This window comes from Zingiber officinale, chromosome 2B, assembly GCF_018446385.1.
Source record: "Zingiber officinale cultivar Zhangliang chromosome 2B, Zo_v1.1, whole genome shotgun sequence".
NCBI lineage: Eukaryota > Viridiplantae > Streptophyta > Magnoliopsida > Zingiberales > Zingiberaceae > Zingiber > Zingiber officinale.
Genome location: NC_055989.1, coordinates 25,839,393 through 25,861,885, shown reverse-complemented (window position 1 = coordinate 25,861,885; position 22,493 = coordinate 25,839,393). Strand labels below are relative to the sequence as shown.

The window sequence follows — 22,493 nt, the reverse complement described above, 5'->3', positions numbered from 1 at the left end:
CACATGAGAAAGTATATGACACTCATATAACGATCCATGATACTTTCTCATGGCGGGTCATTCAGTATACATTCTCCAATGCATACCCATGTGTCAACTTGATATCTCTATATCCATGACTTGTGAGATCAAGTCATCGAGTTGACCTACATGCTAGTCTCGTCACATTAACATTGTCCCTGAATGTTAATACTCGACTAGAAATGATTAAGAGTAGTGTTCCCTATATCATCTCACTATCGGTTCAACTAACCGATTGATATAGGTAAGAACCCTCTACTCAAGGATGCTATTATACTTAGTTTATTTGGCACCAATACAAGTAAGCATAATAACCAAAAAACCAAATGCCTTTATATATAAGAATATGATACAATGAGTTCATACAACAATCATCAAATGATTGACTCTAGGGCTCTAACTAACATGATAAAAGAGCTCTTCCGACATAAATATTTTAGGGTTCTACCTAAGAATTTTAAGAATACTTTTAGAGAAACTAGGAGCTACTTGATAATTAAGTACATCTTCAACTTCGAGCCAACTTAATTGAATATATCTGGGCATACTACGAGTGTGATTAGTGAAATATTAATTTATTAACTATCTTAATTTTTTATAAAATGTATGTAATTATTTATTGTTTAATGTTGGACTTTTTCTTTTTAAATTTATAAAATTTCATAAGTATCTTTTAACAAATTGTTATTTTCAATAAAAATTATATATTCATTATATATATATATATATATATATATATATTAAATATACACCTTCCTATATAAATAAATGAAGATATCTGATAAGAGTGAGACTCGTTAAAATGTAGTTGGGGATTTTTAAAGATAGGTGAATTTGTTGAGTGTGGGCTTCATTTAAAAAAAATTTATTGGGAGATTTTTGTTATATAAGAGAGAGAAGAGTGAAATTTTTTGCTTTATTGGGAGATATGTTTTTTATATAGGGGAGAGAAGAGTGAAATTTGTTTACTTTTAATATGATAATGTTATGACACTTGAAAAACACAAAAAAAAAAAAAAGAAATCCCACTTTTTCAATTCTTGCATTCAGCCACCATCCTAGAATGGTGTATATAGGAGTCAGATTATTTATTTATTTAATTTATTTATTGATAATTAAGGTATCTAGGTCATGAGCTTAACTAATTTGGGAGGTAAGCCACCTTTCTCCTAATTTATTCATTGGGTAAATCTAGAAGAATACTACTCTTCACCCAACAGTTAACATTTCAATTTTTTATCACACTGAAGAAATGTCTTATAATATATCACAGCTAAAATTTAAATATAGATATTTAGATAGTCTGTTGAACACATTATTGTTGTACTATAAGGGCTTGTGTGAGATTGTTTATTGTTCATAGGGCGTAACGTAGATGATAGACATATAACATCTCTGGTATAATAGTCAAGGAGTGATTCTAAGGAATTGACGATCTAAAATTTATTCTACCATATGTCTAAAACTTATATATCTATATTTATCTCTCCATATTCATAGGATCAATATTAAAGACGTCGTTAAGGTAACGGATCTATATATATATTTTTTATTTTTTTTCTTTTCCATGAGATTATTTATTGCATAGCTCACGTTATATATGTCAATTTAAATTTATTTACCAATTTCAGATAAAAATACAAAGATATTTTAACGGAATGTTTCGCTATTAAATAAAAGCGTTTTATAATGAAATGAATGCATTTTAAATTATAATAAATATTGCCTAAGATAATATAAAATCTAAGATCAGTTGTGGCATAAAAAAGAATAAAATACAAACATTCTGTTACAATCTGAAATAAGAAAATAAAACTGAAGAAAGTATTGTAGATATTAAAAATGAATTTCAATATACTATAGAAGAAGCTAAAAAAAAAATAGATTGTGAGTGATTCATGGAAAATTTCATTCCGCCCCTCATATTAATCCGCAGTCCACGCCAAGGTCCAAACCCGACAAGACAGGTCGAACCGGTTATCGCATAGCCGTCACCGGCTGAAGCGGTTTTTTGGTTTTCCCTAATCCTTTTCTTTCCTTTTCCTTCTAACTCTCACAGCGCCAATCTCTCCCTCTTACTCCATCTCGTTGCTTCCCGAAGATCTCTTTCTTGGAGGTAAAGATCTCCTTTTTGCGTTTTCATTTTTATCGATTTATCTTTCGAAACTCGTTTACTGTTAAGGAGACGGATGCCATTTTTTATTTTTATTTTTATTTTTTTATTGAGTTGGATCTGGTTTTTCAATTAATTTTTTTGTGCATTTTCATCAACGAGACTCTAGGATTGCTGTTTCGGATTTGGAGTATGCAGGAAATTAAGTTTTCGTTATTTGTTGTCATTTCGGTATTGATATTGGAATAGAAGTATGCTATGTTCAAAAGACGAAGTAAACGTGATTTGCAGATTGCTTGATTGCATTGATTGCGAGGTTTGTATTTCAAAAGAAAAAAATGACATCATTTTGTATTTTATTTCTTCAGATTTGAATGTGGCCTCTCAATTTAATTCCAATGAGTTAAACTGGATTCTTCTAAGTAGGAAATAGAATCTAGATCAAATGGAGGATAACGGTTGCTTGTTATTTGGTTTTCTGTCGGTTGTGCAGATTTAGCAATCAAAATCTCATTTTGATTTTCACCTTAAAAGTCATATTTCGTTCTTTTTTTTCTGTTCTCTGCTAATGTTCATTTGTATAGATTGTAAAATCAAATCTCACTTTGATTTGAACATTATTAACTGCCCTAAACTAAAATAATGTTTTCCAGAATTTCTAGCGAATTTTTTATTTTGGAATGGCGGATGATGAAAAAGTAGGAGAGGAGGGTACTTCTAGGGGAGCTGACTGGGAAGTTGTATCCCTCACTGCTTCTACTTATGCTGCTGCACCTAGTCCACTTGAGGTTGATCCTGCTGGTGAAAGTGAAGTGATGGAGAGCGTAAGTAATCCTGAGTCATCTGCTGCTGGATTATTCATGTCTGGCCACTTTGTTTTTCCACCCAGTGAGCATGAAAATCTCCCAATACAACTGAATACAAATGAGATCTCTGGCGGTCCAGAGGAACATAATGGAAACCCTGGAATGGTTGATGCTGATGATGGCATATATCATTTGCAGACTGAATCCAAAGATGACTTGCATGGAGTTGAGTTTTTTGATGAGGGGAAGAGAGTTTCTGTCCATGAAATGGGATTGGAAGAGGCCAAGGGACCCCAAAAGTCTACCTTGGTTGGAATGGAGCAGTCTGTACTTGCTGATCCTGATTCTATTGCTAGTCATTCTGGAACACATAGAAGTAACATCAAATTTAAGACTAATGAATCTTTCGATGTGAATACAGACTCTTCTAGGGAGCACAAAATCGATGATGAAGATGAATCTAGTGGGCCTGAGCTTCCTTCACAAGCATGGTGGAAGAGGCATGTAGCATCTGTTTATCACCAAGCAAAGGAAGCTAATACATTTTGGTCTGTCATAGTGGCTGCTGCTGTTGTTGGCATTATAGTTATTGGGAGACGATGGCAACAGGATAAATGGAAGTTAGCCATCACCGATGAGGTATGCTTGGTTCCATTGTGAAAAAAGTGCTATGTAGAAAACTAAGTTTGCTTCCATAATACCAGCAAGGTTCTAAAATGGATATATACAGGTGATATTTGGTTGACTCACTATCTAGTGCATATGCAATGATATAGTTAGTATTGAACTATTTATATGGTAAAGATGACTAAAATATATTCAATATATTCTATTAATCAGCACATTTAATTCATACTTCCATGTAGAGAAAATATCAGATGCTTCAATGGAAAACATTTGAAGTATAATAATCAAATATTAATCAACATTGTAAAATAGATGATGCATAAGTAACATGAATATAATTAATATAAAAGTGCTTAACACTTATGAAACAAAATTTTAAGTTAATAATTACATAATAGAAGCAACCAAATATGGTCTAGTGTGAATTGGTTCAAATGAACCAAATAGACTTTCCTTTTCAACTGCATATGCAAATTTCACCATGTACGTTCCCTTCCAGAGCCACTTAGGCAGCTGTATTTGCAACCTAGACTGGTACTTTTCAAAACTATGGATACTTGTAATTGCCCCTTTCCTAGTAATAGATGAATATGGAATAAATTATTGTTTTTTACATTAAGTTGCCCCTACAGATTCTTCTGATGTACATTCATGCTAATTACAATTAGCTACATGTTGATGAAATAAAGTAAATAAAAAAGACAAAATATATTTATATAAGCCATATAATCAACAATCTAGAAAGAGCTGGTGCTAATAAATATAATTTATTCAGGAATTATAGATTTATTCGTAATATTAGATCAAGTAGCTCTTACAGTTATAATAGTTGAAGTGATCAAAGTGGTAGGTGTTCAAGAGATAACTTGAATTAATGTAATAAAACTTATTTACCTGGCTTGAATACTATTAGTGATATAGCTTGTAAAGTGTTTATCGGAGGGATAAAATCTATTTGGTCAACCTCAAATATAGTTGGGAATGACAATTTCATCACATCTGTTATGTCCAAATTTCAACAACTTTTCTATGTTGAGCTAGAGAGCAAAATGTCATTGAATGCCTAAAGGCTGCTGACCTTTCTCCAATTCTTTTGTATCTTATCCATTGAAAAGAAGACAGTGCACAAAAATCCATTATGTTGCATAGTTAGTTATTCTCTGCAATATCTTGTACATGGGAAGAGACAATGTAATCTAGAATTGATGATGGGCAAATGCTCCAATTGTCTTGAATCCAGTTTCACATTGACTCATCAAGAGTGTATCTCCATGCTGATACCTGTTGGAATTAGCCCTCTTTCTCGTGGAGGAATAACACAGTCTTCACTAGCAGCTAGATCCAATCCTGCGGCACCAGTAGATTGTCTAGTAGGTATTATTGCATTTGAAGAAAGTTTATGTACCAGTAAGTAGGGGTAGTCAGTTTCTTGTCTGTCTGGATTTGTTGGGATATCTACTTCTTCAAAGATACCATTTTCTCTTTCAATTAGGACTGCTATTATTTCATCATTCTGACTTTGTAATTCTTCATCCCGTTTGTTGTAAATAGCTTGTCTGGCTGATTGAGCAGCAATATAGTTATTGAAACTCAGGGAAATTCTTCCGTCCATCAGATTGTTACTGTTGACTTCAGATGGTTGCATGAGAATTATTACTTGAGTGGGTTTAATTACCGAGTTTAGCCCTTGTAATTTTTGAGTTGATAGGCTTCTTCCTGGTAGTGTTTTTACACCATGCGTTGTTAAGTAGTCGACCACCCCCTGTATTTTATAAGCAAAACCTACATTAAGGGTATTGGAAAGTCGACCTACCAATCCTCGAGTGATAAGGAGATTTGCTTCCCCGTTTTGCCATGCTTCATAGCCCCTTATTAATATAGAAATTTGGATATTCCGGAAAAAGTCACCAATAGTAAGCATTATTTCAGAATAATATAAACCATTTGGCTTCCTTGAGTTAAGTCTACTTCCATGGTGGCAAGAATAGCCTGATCTCCTTGCCATCTATTGTCTCGGAAGACAATCAGAGCCATTGTTCCTTCTCGTTGCCTGTGGAGGATTTGTATACGTACTTGGAGTATACCCAGATGTATATATTGCATGTTGCTTCTTTGAAGCTGGTTGAAGCTTTCTTCTTGAACAAAGCTTCTATCTGCTTGATTACCGTCTGCTACAAGTACATCTTCTTCTGATCGGTGGACGTATACACGATGGTTGGCGTCATCTCTCCGAGAATGGTATAATACTTCAGTTGGTACAAGAGATGCCCTTTCTTGCATAGATAGTTGAAGTTGAGCCTGCGGGTCAATTTGTTATTCCAGGGTATGACTAGGAGCTATACTTCCAGTAAGACGTCTGCTTATCCTTCTTGCAGTTTGCTTAGTATTATGTAATCTTCTCTGGTTTCGACGATATTCTCTTATTTGATATTCAAAAAGGGGGGTAGAGGATATCTGGTGTTGGTCTGTATTGGACATTGTTGTCATCATTTCTTTAACTTTTCTTGCTCCTCCTTTAAGATTTTGTAAGGATCTCTGAACACCCAAAGCCTTCCTTACTTCTCATGGGTTTTTGAAGGCCCGAGAGATAGATTCTTCAATTTCTCTATAAGATCTCCCAGAAGTGAGGTAGCAGCGTCCCTTTTGCCTGCAGCTTTTAAGTTGGTTTGTATCTCCCTTAAGGATTCTGCTATCTGTACTAGAAGCTGGATTTGTGTATTATTTTGCTTTATAATAGCAGAGATACTAGGAGATCCTTGATAGTTGCTAGGTTTTGCAAATCCAACGGGTGGAGCTTCTAACTGGTCAATTGTGGATATTGCGTCTCAGTAAGAGGCGGTGTTTCTAGTAATTATATAATTACTCATAAACTTCTTGAATCGTGCAGTTCCTTCCTGATGATGCTCACACAGATGTGCCCTTGGGCTTACAGCGGCCTCCTTGCCTTCTGCCAAGTTAGGATCTGTTCTTTTGCAAAATCAAGTTGCATAATACCAACAATCTCAAAGTATTAGGCATAATTATACAATGATTTTCTTACAAACTAGCTCCGATACCAAGAGATGAGTAGTGCGCAGTATAAGAAGTAATAAGAATAAGGAGGTGAGAACTCACAGATAGTATTACTTTAAGGGATCTTACAGGTGAAACTTCCCAGGTAGAGCTCAAGGTGCGCTTGAATGCTCTGCAAGGGCTGAGGTGCGTCTTATTTATAGTGAGGATGCTGGGTGCTCATGGGGCCCCATCGTCACATCTCAACTATTCTGATAAGAGCGCATCTTTCTTTACAGCACATAGATGTTTCTTTACAGATTTTGAGCATCTTTGCTTTACACGCGTATCACTACTAGTTAAAGTAAATCTTATCGTCTAGCGCATAGATGCTTCTTTACAGATTTGTTGATCTCCCTCAAATGTAATGGGGTAGGATCTGAGCTTATTAAGTTGCTCTTGGTACTGCTCAACAAGGTGGATAGGGCCACGAGGATCATTATTAGGTGGGCTTGGGCCTCCTGGTTAGGTCGCTTTGCTAATTCCTGTAGAGTTGGTGCCACTAGCTCCAGTCAGCTCATTTCTTGACTTGGCCATTCTGCCAAAATAAGTGAATTGAGATCGTTAGTATTATGCAACTTGATTTTGCAAAAGAACAAATTCTAACTTGGCAGAAGGCAAGGAGGTCGTTGTAAGCCCAAGGGCACATCTGTGTGAACATCATCAGGAAGGAACTGACCGATTCAAGAAGTTTATGAGTAATTATATAATTACTAGAAACACTGCCTCTTACCGAGACGCAATATCCGCAACTGACCAATTAGAAGCTCCACCCGTTGGATTTGCAAAACCTAGCGACTATCAAGGATCTCCTAGTATCTCTGCTATTATAAAGCAAAATAATACACAAATCCAACTTCTATTACAGATAGCAAAATCCTTAAGGGAGATACAAACCGACTTAAAAGTTGCAGGCAAAAGGGACATTGCTACCTCACTTCCAGAAGATCTTATAGAGAAATTGAAAATCTATCTCTCGGGCCTTCAAAACCCCATGAGAAGCAAGGAAAGTTTCGGGTGTTCAGAGATCCTTACAAAATCTTAAAGGAGGAGCAAGGAAAGTTAAAGAAATGATGACAACAAGATCCAATACAGACCAACACCAGGTATCCTCTACCCCCCTTTTTGAAGATCAAATAAGAGAATATCGTCGAAACCAGAGAAGATTACATAATACTAAGCAAGCTGCAAGAAGGATAAGCAGACGCCTTACTGGAAGTATAGCTCGTAGTCATACCTTGGAACAACAAATTGACCCGCAGGCTCAACTTCAACTATCTATGCAAGAAAGGGCATCTCTTGTACCAACTGAAGTATTATACCATTCTCGGAGAGATGACGCCAACCATCGTGTATACGTCCATCGATCAGAAGAAGATGTACTTGTAGCAGACGGTAATCAAGCAGATAGAAGCTTTATTCAAGAAAGCTTCAACCAGCTTCAAAGAAGCAACATGCAATATATACATCTGGGTATACTCCAGGTACGTATACAAATCCTCCACAGGCAACGAGAAGGAACAATGGCTCTGATTGTCTTCCGAGACAATAGATGGCAAGGAGATCAGGCAATTCTCGCCACCATGGAAGTAGACCTAACTCAAGGAAGCCAAATGGTTTATGTTATTCCTGAAATAATGCTTACTATTGGTGACTTTTTCCGGAATATCCAAATTTCTATATTAATAAGGGGCTATGAAGCATGGCAAAATGGGGAAGCAAATCTCCTTATCACTCGAGGATTGGTAGGTCGACTTTCCAATACCTTTAATGTAGGTTTTGCTTATAAAATACAGGGTGTGGTCAACTACTTAACAACGTATGGCGTAAAAGCACTACCAGGAAGAAGCCTATCAACTCAAAAATTACAAGGGCTAAACTCGGTAATTAAACCCACTCAAGTAATAATTCTCATGCAACCATCTGAAGTCAACAGTAACAATCTGATGGACGGAAGAATTTCCCTGAGTTTCAATAACTATATTGCTGCTCAATCAGCCACACAAGCTATTTACACCAAACGGGATGAAGAGTTACAAAGTCAGAATGATAAAATAATAGAAGTCCTAATTGAAAGAGAAAATGATATATTTGAAGAAGTAGATATCCTAACAAATCCAGACAGAGAAGAAACTGACTACCCCTACTTACTGGTACATAAACTTTCTTCAAATGCAATAATACCTACTAGACAATCTACTGGTGCTGCAGGATTGGATCTAGCTACTAGTGAAGACTGTGTTATTCCTCCACGAGGAAGAGGGCTAATTCCAACAGGTATCAGTATGGAGATATCATGGGGAACTTATGGCAGAATAGCAGCACGATCAAGCGCGGCATATCGACTTGGTCTTGATATTGGCACTGGAGTTATTGACTGTGACTACAGAGGAGAAGTAAAAATTATTGCCTTTAATCATTCTGACCAAATTATTTAAATTTATAGAAGAGACTGTGTTGCCCAAATTATTATTGAATATATTGCAATAACTGATGTATATGAGGTACAAAGTTTAACTCCACCGCGGGATTAAAGGTTTTGGCTCTACATCAACACCACTAATTTTCAAGGAATTATTACCAAAAGAATCTGCTGCAGTGCTACTTCAGACAGAAAGTGAACTTCCAAAGCCTACCCTTGAGCAAGACCATGCAAGAGAAACAAACCTAGGGGCCACTGTTCTCTAGTCCATGGATACTACTCTTGAGTATGCTGATACAGAAGATGACTTTCTAGAGCATATCCAATACTTAGCCTCTATTTCAACACCCTGGGATTCACAACTAAAATGAGACTCTTATGATTCAGATAAGTCTTGGACAAATCCATTCGCAACATAAGGTGGTGGGAAAGAAATCATCCCCTCTAAATCTAAATCAAAATCCAAACCCAAAAAGACAAAAAGGAAGTTTGACACATCAAAAGGCCGATGGGATACCATAGGAGAACCTAGTGGTAAATTTGATTATTATGTCAATTACGCACTTCCTGAGCCACTCCCAGACTTGGAGTTCCCTCCACCCTCTTGGGATGATTACGAAGAATTACTAGAACCTCCCAAAAAGGAGGAAGAAGAAGAACCTTCTCAATTATTAGCTACTGTCTATGAAATGGAGTATCTGAGCTTAAGGCGCTTACAAGAAATAATTGAAGAACCTCAGCAAGTTTATTCTACAAGTACTGTGATATCTCCATATCGACCCCCTCAGGATGTAGCAATGGGACCACCAGGATATCCTCCAGCAGAGCACAAGAAGGTCCATCTACATTCCAACCTATCTATGAACAACAACCGCCCAAAGTAAAATTCAGAGGAGGAATGAATAATGAATTATGGACTCTTCCTTCAGATTAGCAACAAAATGGAGCTTTATTTGTTATTCTTGAGCAACTGGGGTTATTTGATATTGCATTTTCCATATGGGAATCTATCACCAAAAATTATGTTTCAAATCAAGTCTCCACCGACACCAAAGATAAGGTAGAATTCATTGAAAATCTGCTAGGGGAAATTGAGAAGCTTACATGGATACAATGGTGAATGAGTTACCCAGCAAAATATGAAGCCCTTACTCAAACAGGAGAAGGAAGGGAAGGAACGCAAAATATATTATCTCAGATGCGAAGAGTATTTTATGTAGAAGATCCAGCCCAAGGATCTACAGCTATCCAAGATACTGCATATAGGGACTTAGAAAAGCTCTCTTGTGATAACGTGAAGGATATAATCCAATATATTAATGAATATATGCGGTTGGCAGCCAAGACTGGATGACTTTATGCCGAACCAGAGCTTTCTGAAAAATTCTGGTTCAAGATGCCAGGTGACCTAGGTAACCGAATTAAAATGACATTCGATGAAAAATACCCCGGGTTAACCGTTGGTGTATTTCCTAAGGTTATCTTTGCACACAAGTTCCTAGAAAAGGAATGGAAGGATGCAGCTTTCAAGAGACCACTTAAGAATCTCTCTTTCTGCAGCCAAATTCCTATACTAGGCTACTATAATAAGGGGCAAAAGAATTGGGGATCAGAAAGTCAAAGACATATAAAGGAAAGCCACATGATACCCATGCTAGAATTGAAAAGAGAAAACACTTGGTAAGGAATAAAAAATGTAAGTGTTATCTATGTGGGCAGGAGGGACACTTCGCCAGAGAATGCCCCAATGAAAGAAGAAATATCAAAAAAGTTGCGATATTTGAGCAACTGGAGATCTTTGAAGATTGTGATATTTTATCTGTCCAAGAAGGAGAAAATCAAAGCAATGCTATATATAGCATATCAGAGGGAGAAGATAATATAGAGGATTTGAATAGGTACTTTTCACTTGAACTCTTTATATATGTTAGGACAGATAGATGGTGGCTATTGACCGCAGGTAAAGGTTTCTGATCAGCAAATGAACTGTCTCCATAATTGGAAATTAAATGAAAGGATAATACCTCTGCAATCCACAATATGTATTTGCTGTAAGGGGCTACCCTTCAAAAAGCACGGATACATTGCCCGGAGTGTCTTATGTGGACCATACTACTTCAATAAAGAGGTACCTGTAACTCCATCTCCTCAAAACTCCATTTTTTTCCTCAAAATCTCATACAGGAGCAAAGGTACTATATTACCTGGTGTGAGGGAGAAATTGAACAATTACAAAAGGAGATAGCCTACTACAAAGGGCAATTTGAAGTATTATTAATGGAAAAGGATTTAAGAGCGGAATTTCAAGCTATAGAAGAAGATGAAGAAATGGCACACATGCTTCTTGAGACAACTACCAGCAAAGTCATAGCCAATGCTACTGCTCCAAGCCCAATGTTCTTATTAGTAGAGAATGCTGCAAATATAATATACTGATTAAAAAAAATTAACTTACCCAACAAAATAATCTGGTTTAAATTTTAAAACATAGCTTTGTTTCTAATTTTACTATTTCTTGCACCTGTATATTTTGCTCTATTCTATTGATAACTGATTATTGCAAAATCCCATAAGAGATCATCATTCTATTGTTACAATATTGAGCAATAATGCGATTTTGCATTTATATAAGTGGTTGATATTTGAAGGTCTCATGGACCCTCATGCTATCATTTTGTGTTTTTAGTAAACAAGTCCATAAACAATGTGATAGTGTCGACCATGCTTTATCGGTTAGAATAATAATCACAGACAAACATATTTTTATTCCCTACTATCTAGGGTGTGCTAAACTTTCCAAAGTCAATGGTGTTGAATACTTTAAACTTGTAGTTGTATAAGCTACTGGTATCTTTGTTTTGGTAATATAAAATAAAAATTAAAAAGTTAATGCAACAGTGTGGTATATTTAGATTGATGTAGTGGTTTAATTGGAGGAAATCAAATATGTTATATAACTAGCAAATAGTTAATTGTAATTAAGGGTGGGCAAAAAAATTGGTATATTTGATCTTGAACTGAAAATCAAATTGAACTGACCCAAAAAATCAGGGATTTTTTGGTATCAGGTTGAATTTTGGGTATTCAATATTTTGGATGTGTCGAGTTTTTAGGATTTTGTATAAAAACCACAAAAAACTCAAACACAATCGTTGCTATTCACATAATTAATCAATAGTTATATCCTTTATTATACATTATCAAGAATTATGTGTATATCTAATTATTTAATAAGCTTGTTAATTTTAGATGAGTTCTGTAGCCATGACTTGTTTCTCTTCTCATTTTGGCTTCAGGATTTGTGTTGTCTTCCACCATTTGATGATCTCACACAAGTGATCAATTTGTTTTCATCACCCACTCCTCTTTTTGTCGTCTCTTCTCCTTCTATGTTTACAACTTTATGTCTCTTTCATTGTTGTCATCCCTAGAGCAACCTTTCTTTCTTTCCATGATCTCATGTAATCTTTGCTTACATCTACCCCTATAGCATCTCTATCAACATTCCTTTTTTCCTTCTACGGTTGCATGAGATTATTGCTTGCCTTTGCCCCCGCCATTGTTATACCTTCTTTCATGTCAGCAACATGAATCTGCTTAATATTTTCTATTTTCAGTGTTTTTTTTCAGCGTTCTTCATAACATTTTCAATTATGACAGTTAGGATTAATGTTAAATAACTTATAATGCTCACTGCTCATTTTTGACAATTTTGTTTAGCAACATGGGAAACTTGCAACTGAAATATGGCAGTAAACATTGTGATATTTATTGGTTATTATTCAAATTCATAGTTCTACTATAATTTTATATTGTAAATTGCAAGGTTTGCATTCAAATGCACAGTTCTTGCAAAATTTCTGTGAATTTTAAATTTATTCTACATTTTTTATAAATTCTATCATTAGAGTCTTGCATAATCTGATTCTCTACAAGTTGCACTTTATATTTTGCTTTTGTCAATTGGTAGTAAAATTAGTATAAAAAATATGAAATCTTTTCAATCTCCAAAGATCTATTTATATCACTGAGCTTGAGGGCTTCCCCTGTTATTGCTTCCTTGATATAGATCTTGTTTTTTTAAAAAAAAAAAATCATTCTAATTGTGATGTCTCATATATTTTTGGTGTACAATAATTCCCTAGTTCACCAGAATCACATGGACTTACATCCAATTCTAACATGTGAATTCGACCTATGTTGCAATCAAGAGGCATTATCTATTAACAATTTTAGTCGCTTAACAATATCAATCTAATGTTTTAAGACATTCTGGTAGCTTTTTTTTCTTTTTCTTTTTCTTAGCGCTGTAAGTTCTTTGTCATCAAGTGCTTGATAATTTGTGTTAGCAATTAATTCAATGATTCTACATGGCACGTCCACATTAAGGATTATCATCAGAGTAATTAATGGTAAGGTGCCGAGGTGTTGGGCCATTTATAAACTGAGACCTAGACTAGAGACTTGCTGTCGCCTTTAAAGATTAGCTACATTTCATATTTTGAAGCAGTTGAGCAAATAATTCAGACTAGTGAATAGGCTGCCAATAGTTATGTTAGCTTGGTGCTTATAATTGCTACATCCATTTATGATCAAGCTAAATTTATTCAGAGTAAATGTTTGATTAGGAGACAATTGTCTAAAAGCTCAACCTGTCAGGTAGTGCTCAGTTTGTAGGTTTAGGATTTGATTTAGCAGCCTCTTTAGGAGAAGTCTCAATTTCTACATGCATGCTAATTCTGAAGGATAATTTATTTTCAACTTTATTACGATGATGACCAAGAAGTTCGACTTCCACACTAAACTGATAATTGTTGTACCTATGTGTAGCTTATTTTGGTGTGTCACAGCCTGAACTTTTAATAACCTTTAACAGAAGATGAGCAGGATGCTGAAACCTGTCGGCCGGTTTAAGAATGTTCTGCTTGGTGGCCACCAACCTAGCAAAGGGATACACTGAAATTGTCCTATCACTCAGTGAGGGAGGAGACGATGATGGCAAGGAGGAAGAAGAAGAAGAAATAAGTCCATATCGTTCAGGAGTTGCATTTCTGGGGAGAAGACACATCAAGTGCCTCTATGACAAAAAACAATTTTACCTTAAAACTTCCTGTTAATTTTTGTTGGAGGATCATATGCATGAGGATCTTCAGGTTCAAATTCATTCAGTTATTTCTGTGAGAACTATTTATACTCGCTGCAAATCTTTGTATTCAGTATTTAAGAATTTTATTCACTCTCTAGTCTGCAAATCATTTCTATGTTTCCAGTTGGTTCCTGTGCATGATTCAAAAACTGCACCACTTCATGTATGTTGTGACATTGTTTCAGATAGTTAATAAAGTATATTAGATTTTAAGTCTCGCAGTAACTTTGAGAATGGATGTAAGTTCAGAGACTATTTATTTTAGAACATATTGAGGATAAGTGTTTTTGGTATTGTTTGTCAAATATTAAATTTTCAAAGTTTGCATCTTACCCTCCACTACAATTTGGTTGTATAAACCTATAGATTACTCCCCAGTAACTTTTAATCCTCATTGTGGATGATAAAATTTAATTTTACAAAATTATAGGAAGGCCATTTCAACCCCTTATGAAATTGTAATTAAATAAAAACACTATAGTTAACTTCTAAATTTTGTGACATTATTAAATATTGCCCCTCTTCTTTAAAAAAAAAAAATCATATTGTTTCTCTATACTAGCACTTGAATGGTGAAATTTAATTGTATGAAAACATAAATTGTATGGAAAGATGAAGGAATGGAGAAAAGGTGGAACCAAGCGTGCGAAATTGATTAAGAAGAGTATTTCTTATTACATCCCTTCATCTTTTGTCATTATTAATAGCTTTGATTGAGTCAGTTGATTTAGAGGCCATTCTTGAGGACCATTGGGGATGGCGTGTCAAATAGAACTAGTTAAGCCGTTACTTTTTTTTTTTTTTTTTTTTTTTTTTAAATTAAACTATTTTATAATTTGATAACAGCTCTTTCGAAAATAAAATAAAATCAATAAAACATAAAAATTAGTGTTGAACCGGCTAATTTTTATTTTTTTAAACAATTAATAACTCAATTAATAAAGAGTGAAACTAAATTACTGAGAGATTTTTTTTAACAGTGAAAAAAAATTTAGATTTAATTCATTTAGAATGATTCGAGTTTGATTTCGAACTTACTGAGATCGACGATGGAATTGACTTTGGTAGATTTGTGTGTGTGATTTTTTGTTTTGGCAAATTACCTCTCCAATCTCAAAAAATTAATTTTGAAATCCCAAAATAAATTTATATTTTTTTAATATTTTTAAAATTCATCAGATGATTTCAACATTAATTGTGAGTCTGCCAATTACTTTTCAAATTTTGATTATAATTTTGTTTTGTACTAAATAATTTCCAACAATCAATTTAAAATAAATGTGTGAGCTTTCGAATTATCATATAGATTATTTTGAGATTACATGGAAAATTTCATAAAATAATTTAATTTTTCAAAACAATTAAAAATAATAATAATAATTTTAACACCCCAAAGTCTGTAAATTGAAATTTTCAAATTTTCAAATAATTTTATAATTGAATTCAGATTTCATCATTTCAAAGTTAATTTTCAATAATTAAAAATAGTTTTAAGTATTAGGGGGTGTTTGGTTGATAGATTTAAGAATGAGGAAATGAAATGATAATAAAAGATGGTGTTTGGATTGTGGATTTGGGAATGATTTCTAAATTTATGGGAATCAACCAGACCCATATAACTAGGTGGATTTCATTTTCATTTCCATTCCCATTATACTTTATTATCAAACTCATACCTATAGTCATTTCCATCATTTAACCAAACGCCCCCTAAATTCCAATGCATAATTTAGAGCAAATTGAAAATGCATCGCTAAATTCTGTGCTAAAGTGTTTATGGGCCAGCAGGACCCTTTAAGCCCTAAATAGAAGCTCAAATGCCAAGTGTCCAGAAAAGCTTACAAAAAATGTCAAAGCATAATGAAATTATTTCCAAGTTTTTTTTTAATAGCATACCAATGTAGCTTTTGGACCATGAAACTTATTCTCTCTTTTGCATTGTAGGATCAACAATGACTTGGGGAGTAAAATCTGGGTTTAGGTACTTAGAAAGTAATTCAGCATAGATTTCGTATCGAGCAGTCATGCGGAATCCCCATTTGTCTTTTAACTGCCTGCAGAGATTCAGATCCATCTCCGTGACCAATAATCCATCCCTGTATCGAGAAAGGGATGGTGTACAAGAAGCATCTGGTGCTGATATATGACTTGAACCATAAAAGTGACCAAAGTCAGAATGCTGTGGTTTCCCATCCCCAGAAGTGAACGGATTGGGGAATGTCTCTGTGCCAACCCGGTTAATTGATGCGACAAAATAACTATTAGCGATCGCAGCATTCCGGGCCTGTCACATTGCGCATGCAATTAGTGTAGTTAGATCAATAGAGCCTCCAAATCACCAAAGGCAAAAGAACCAAGTTATATGAAAACAAACCTCAATGGGCCACATCGGTTCACTTAGTTCTCCGACAGTTGCCGAAGGGTTGAAGACAATTTCAGCACCATTAAGTCCAAAAGCTAACCAATTTAAGGGATGATGTCTTCCATAACAGATATTGATGGCGATCTTTCCATAAGATGTTTCAAACACAGGATGACCAGTGTTTCCTTCCATGTAGTATGTGCTCTCATTGAAATCCCCGACTCTGGGAATGTGGTTCTGATATAAAATAATTAAAAAAACATCAATCAAATAGAAATACACACCACCATGATAGTAGAAATGAGGAAAATAAAAGAAAACAAACGTACCTTTCTATGAATGCCAATTATGTTGCCATGGTTTCCAATTACAACGGCAGTGTTCCAAATGGTATCCCCATGGTTTACATCTCTTTCAAGAATGGGATTAATAATGACCATGTTATATTTCCTTGCAAATTCTTGAAGAAACTGAGTTGTTTCTCCATTAACAGGTTCTGCAAATTCACACCATCTTTTCTCCCTAGTGCAAAAGGCAAATGGCATCATCCAAGCCTCCTGTATTGAACGAGAAGACATCCGTTACATTTTCAAGTAGAACAATATATGGGAAATTGGCAAAAAAGGTAGAACATTGTTTCATAATTATCATACATGAAATTTTAACAAACAAAATAAACTTGTCATTTAAAAAATAGCTTTGCCAGAAAGAAATGCATACATGGTCTAATTCTGCGAAATAGTCTGCTATGCTCTTGATTAAATTAGATGGAGTTAATGATTTTTTCAACACAACTTACTGTCAAGCAAAAGACATTGAAATTAATTGAATAATCTTCTAATCAGAACTTACTTGCAAGCACAATATATTGACACCAGATGCTCCAGCTGCATCAACCATGTGTTTCACATGTTGCAAGATACCAGACTTCTGGTCTGCAAAGTGGGCTGTGGTAGGAAACACGATAGAGTTCTGGATAAGGCCAACACGAACTATTCGTTCCTTTCTCAGTAACTCTTTATCAGCATGGAAGCTAAAAGCCTGAATACAACAAAGAAATTCATCCATTTTAAGCCATGGTAGTGCTTACATTATATGCAACAAAACGTACAGATTTCATTTGTAGATTCCATATAAAAATGCAGTTAAACAACCAAAACTCAATTTAATCACTTAAGCAACGGAAGAGTTAAGTCAACAAATTAACACTACCAAAGAACAAGTTCTGTCAAAATATAGCTGACTGCATTGTGCTTATTAAGGGTATGGATTTAGAATGAGTTCAGTCAAGGAACAAGATCAATGTAGCATACAAAAATTATTTATAAGTATGGCTTATTGTTTTTGTTAGAAGATTGCACGCCAATTAAATAGTAGTTAATTTTTACCTTGAATGTGCATTCAATTTTCAGCAAATAATGCCTATTATATAAGATAGTGCCAAGGATTAAGATGTGAAAGTAAATTTCAGTTTCTCACCAATGACAACATTAACAAGCCACAAATCCCAGCTATTTGGTGTTGGCTATATGGATCTTATTCAACAATTTAACAACTATGCCCCTGATAAAATTCATATTTGTCTACAAGGAATGGATAGATGTACTTCATTCTTGCTATCAAAGGTTAGCAATGAACTAAGTATTATCAGTATATCACAACACAAGCTATAGATTCTTGTAAATAAATCTTCTATCAATTAGATTATCTAGAATATAAAAGTGAAATTAGCATGCAATGACATTTGACTAACTACAATCTCGACAATTATAAATAAGAAAAGGTGAAGAAAATAACTTGGTTGAGGAACAACAATGGTGTTTTCCTAAGAGTTTACTCGGAGTTCTGAAAAGAAAATTAGTGGAGAGGAGTAACAGCATAGTGTGATATCTAGAACTTGTTGTGATGAAGAGGAATGAAGATGTCTATATAAAGATCCTTGTAACCTTTAAGTAATGGTAAAATATCCAAATACATAGATCTTTCATGGTTGAAGGTGACTAAGGATCCAAGGCGTGTATGGTTCCAAAATGAATAGGTTCTAAGGTAGAGTATCTAAGGTTGATTATCCGAGATGGAGTTGAATGAAAGAGACAAAATTTTAAATCATTAATTATTTTAAAAGCCCAAGAATCCCTGAAATAACTTAAAATTTTAAAATTAGGATTGAGGTAGAAATTAGAGGACCATAACTGTTATGCAACGGATGAAGGAGACCTACAGTTTGAACCTCCACTAGTGACAATTATATACATCTGTTTGAACTCGATGCACTACACCTTGAATCACCACATTGCTCAAATTTATACAAAAGCAAACTTGATAGGACATTAAGTGGGTTGCACTTTTAATGGCCCAATGCATATATCTATCAATTCATGTGTATCTTAGATATTTATCCGAATATCATAGTTGCAGCCTCATGGCTCTACGCACATAATTTTGTACTTTCAGGTATAAGTAGATGGACACCTACCTCTTACATCTTGGAGTGATCAGATCCATGATAGTTGGCCAATATTTCATGTGGTTTTACCAACTATGAAAGTTAACTATCAATCTATCAGGATCTGCACAGGAATGCTCATCTATATTGGGTATTTGATAGGAAGAGGGCAGATGGCAGAGGATAAACCACAAGAAGAGATAGCAAAATGTAAAAACCTTAAATATTGGAATGATGCTTAATGAATAAGTGAAATGAATTAGTAAAAAAAAACCAACTCATATTTATGCCTATGAATCAACTTGGTGTGTACAATAAGATAAATACACCTAATAAATAAATAAAATGAATAAAACTCTTAGAATATTGTAAATAAATATTCTAGCACCTAGATTATTGAGGATGTAAAGTTGATATTAGAATGCAATGACATTAGACTAAGTAAAATTTCATCAAATATAAATAGCAAGATAAGGTGAAGGAAATAACTTGGTTGATGCATGCTGATAGAAAGAGTTTTTCGCCTAAATCAGACGGAAGCAATATAGGGGAAAATTAAACAAAGATTTTCTTGGTTTTTTTCCTTCCCTCTCTCTTTTTCCACTACAGGAAATGGAGGGAAAGTACCAATGGAGGAATCTTTCATTCAACTTTTTTACTTCCTATCTTTCTTACCTGTTAGGAAACACCTTTACAGATACAACCACCCACTTCTCCTACCAACATAATTTAGATGATAAGTAAATACACACACCAATTGTCTTGTGTCAAAGAGAATCACGAAGAGAACTTAAAGAAGAAAATGAGGGGAGTGGGATGAGCATTTAGTGTGTTCTCTAGAAATTATAGTCATGAGGAGGAATGGAGAGGTCTATATAAGGATTCTTGTAATCTTTTAGTAATAATGTATGATCCAATTGAATCTTTGAGTAATTATCAAACAATTAAGGAGAGATCTTTATGGTTCCAAGGTGGGGAATCCAAGATAGAGTATCAGTTTTTGGAGGAAAGAGAAAACAACTTTTAAAAAAAACAACCATTAATCATCTACAAGACCAACAAAGATTTCTTTGTATTAGACAAGCAAGGAAGAAAAATATACGTTTAACTATGCTCTGTTGTTTGATCATTTCGCCATTGGATTTTGCCAAAAAGATAAGTAGAAAGAAGAAAAATACTAAGTAGGAGCTTCTAAGGTAAGGAGGATTAACAAAAAAAAAATTCAAAGTTGCAAAATTAGTCAGAAAGAAATTTTACAGGTTGTAGCAACACAACGAGGGTCACTCAACCAGAAACCAATCGAATAACTTATGTATCCAGTCGGGATATTAAGGGGTAGATACCTGTAAATCAAAATCATGCTCTTCCGATAGTGAAGTAGCAGCCTCGGGCAACGAAATCGGCTCGAGAGGGCGCCCACAGTTAAATCCCAACAGCAATCGACTCACTTCCTGTTAGATCAAGAACATCAACAGCATATTAAAATCGATCCATTCTTTTACGAACTTGAAGAAACGTTTCATTTATTATTCAGTGTTTCGATCTTTCTCAGTCACAATACAAACAAAAACCACGCCCTTCCCAACTAGGTCTGGTTTCATCATCTAATAGCCGTCGATCCAATCAAAAAGGGAGAGCCAGACCTGGAAGACATCAGGCTTCAGATTGGCCTCGAGGAGACGGTGGAGAGACTCGAAACCGCCTATGGAATCCGGCGGTGTCCGAATCGCCCGTCCCTCCTCCTCTCGCTGCTGCTGGCTTCCCATCATCTCCGCCGGATCCAAACTCCACTCAGGCGAGTGGCGATTTCTTGATGAACTGCAATTATTTGATACCATTCATTTCGGGCAATGAACAATTGTACGCGCTTCGCGAATCCAATCACGATGGGGGTGTATGGTGTGTAAGAGTTGACGAGTGTCAATATAAATCCGATTAATTAATACGAGATTCAGCCATTCGGCCACGTCACGTAGAGGATCTGCTGCAACACTTGCAACAAGATTAATCGGGACGTCCTGTAGGATCGGTCCTACTGTTGTTTGGAGAATCCAGGATAACTTCATTCGTAGAGAGGATAGGAAAATAAGTATTTTGCTGTTAGAAATTGACTTCCAAGTATCTGGATGACAATGTCTCGTGTACCCATCCCTGATTTATATATTAATAAATTTATTAAAAAAATACAAACTTTTTTGTGTTTTTTTTCCTCCAAAAAGGTAAAGATAGCATAAGTCATCGGCAATTGAGGCTTTGTTGCGTATTTTGATTAAATTCCATGTTTATTGGTGAAAGTTTTAAATTAGATTTATTATTTGACTCAGTCAATCTTTACCTATATTCTTGAAGTTGATGTACTGCAAAATTCAACACTATCTATCTAAAATCATTATGATGACATTTGGTATACATGAAATTTATTTTGACTAGTTAAGTGATAGTTCTGAAATAAATTTTAGGCTAACGTCTATGAACTAGTAGACTGATGGCACTTTACTAGTCCAATTGTCTGTGATTTTGACAAGTTTTATTTTATTTTATTTTATTTTAAATAATCAATTAATATTGACTAATATTATATTAACAATCGACTAAGGACAACGCCAATAGTAAATTTGGTCAAATATCAAAATTATGGAAGCTGATTATACCAATAATCTTTTTATTTTTGATGTTTGACAATTTTCTTAAGTTAGGTATTTAGTCTTTAGAGTTTTATATTAAAGTTAGGAGTTGAAATATTTTTAACTTGAGGTCTCCTCCTTTGACACACATCAAAAAGATTACCTAAGGTTCCCTTAGTGTTGTACTAACAATTTTGAAAACACTTAAGGAATTTTTGTTAAAACATTGGTTTCCAAACCTTATTTTTGAAATAGGATCATTTTTGAAAATATCACTTTTAAAATTGTAGTTTAAAAATGTAAGAATTTTCAAAAAAAAAAAAATTCAAATACAGTTTCAAAGAATTTTAAAAATTAACTTTGAAAGAATTTTAAAATTTATATTTGATCTTTCAATCAGGACTCCCCTCAATCTGACACTTTTTTAGGAATCCTTATTAACCATAAGGAACACATCCTATGTGTCTTAGGGATTCATCCAAATTAAAAGAACAACTAAAGTATTTTTAAAAAATATTTTCTAAATAATTTTTTTAAGGAAAGTATTTTCAAAAGTATTTTCAAACATTTAAAGAATATTTGAGAAGCATGAGTTTTAAACTTTTTCAAAAAGATTTTTCAAATTTTTCAAGGAATTTTAAAAAGTATTATGTCATCTTTTAATCAAAACGCTCCCTCAACCTGACATATTCTTAGGAAACCTTGTTAACTAGAAGGAAAACTACCTATATATCTAGGGGTTGATCAAAATCAAAAGATCAATTAAAAATATAATTTTAAAAATAAATTTTAAAATTTAGATATAAATATACCCAATCAAGTATGGAATTCATTAAACATTATTATATCAAATCACTATTTTGAAAATAATTTTT

At 34.4% G+C, this 22,493-nt stretch overlaps 2 protein-coding genes across 3 annotated transcripts; one reads left to right on the top strand and one right to left on the bottom strand.

Annotated features, from left to right (window-relative positions):
- Positions 1 to 2,000: 2,000 nt before the first annotated feature.
- LOC122045511 (ATG8-interacting protein 1-like) lies at positions 2,001 to 14,399 on the top strand. Of its 2 annotated transcripts, XM_042605757.1 has the most exons (4): positions 2,001 to 2,137; positions 2,788 to 2,958; positions 3,139 to 3,579; positions 13,917 to 14,399. In XM_042605757.1, exons 2-4 carry the CDS (start codon positions 2,815 to 2,817, stop codon positions 13,998 to 14,000), a joined length of 669 nt encoding a protein of 222 aa, XP_042461691.1. In that variant the 5' UTR covers positions 2,001 to 2,137; positions 2,788 to 2,814; the 3' UTR covers positions 14,001 to 14,399. The 2 variants fall into 2 exon arrangements, with proteins under 2 accessions (XP_042461691.1, XP_042461690.1); XM_042605756.1 differs by having other exon boundaries at positions 2,788 to 3,579.
- A 1,553-nt stretch (positions 14,400 to 15,952) lies between these two features.
- On the bottom strand, positions 15,953 to 20,847 carry LOC122045510 (beta-ureidopropionase-like). Its single transcript, XM_042605755.1, has 6 exons — positions 20,638 to 20,847; positions 20,338 to 20,445; positions 17,401 to 17,589; positions 16,878 to 17,105; positions 16,561 to 16,785; positions 15,953 to 16,470 (listed from the first exon to the last, which is right to left on the bottom strand). The coding sequence occupies exons 1-6, from the start codon at positions 20,830 to 20,832 to the stop codon at positions 16,108 to 16,110; spliced, it is 1,308 nt and encodes a 435-aa protein (XP_042461689.1). The 5' UTR covers positions 20,833 to 20,847; the 3' UTR covers positions 15,953 to 16,107.
- Between the last annotated feature and the right edge of the window lie 1,646 nt (positions 20,848 to 22,493).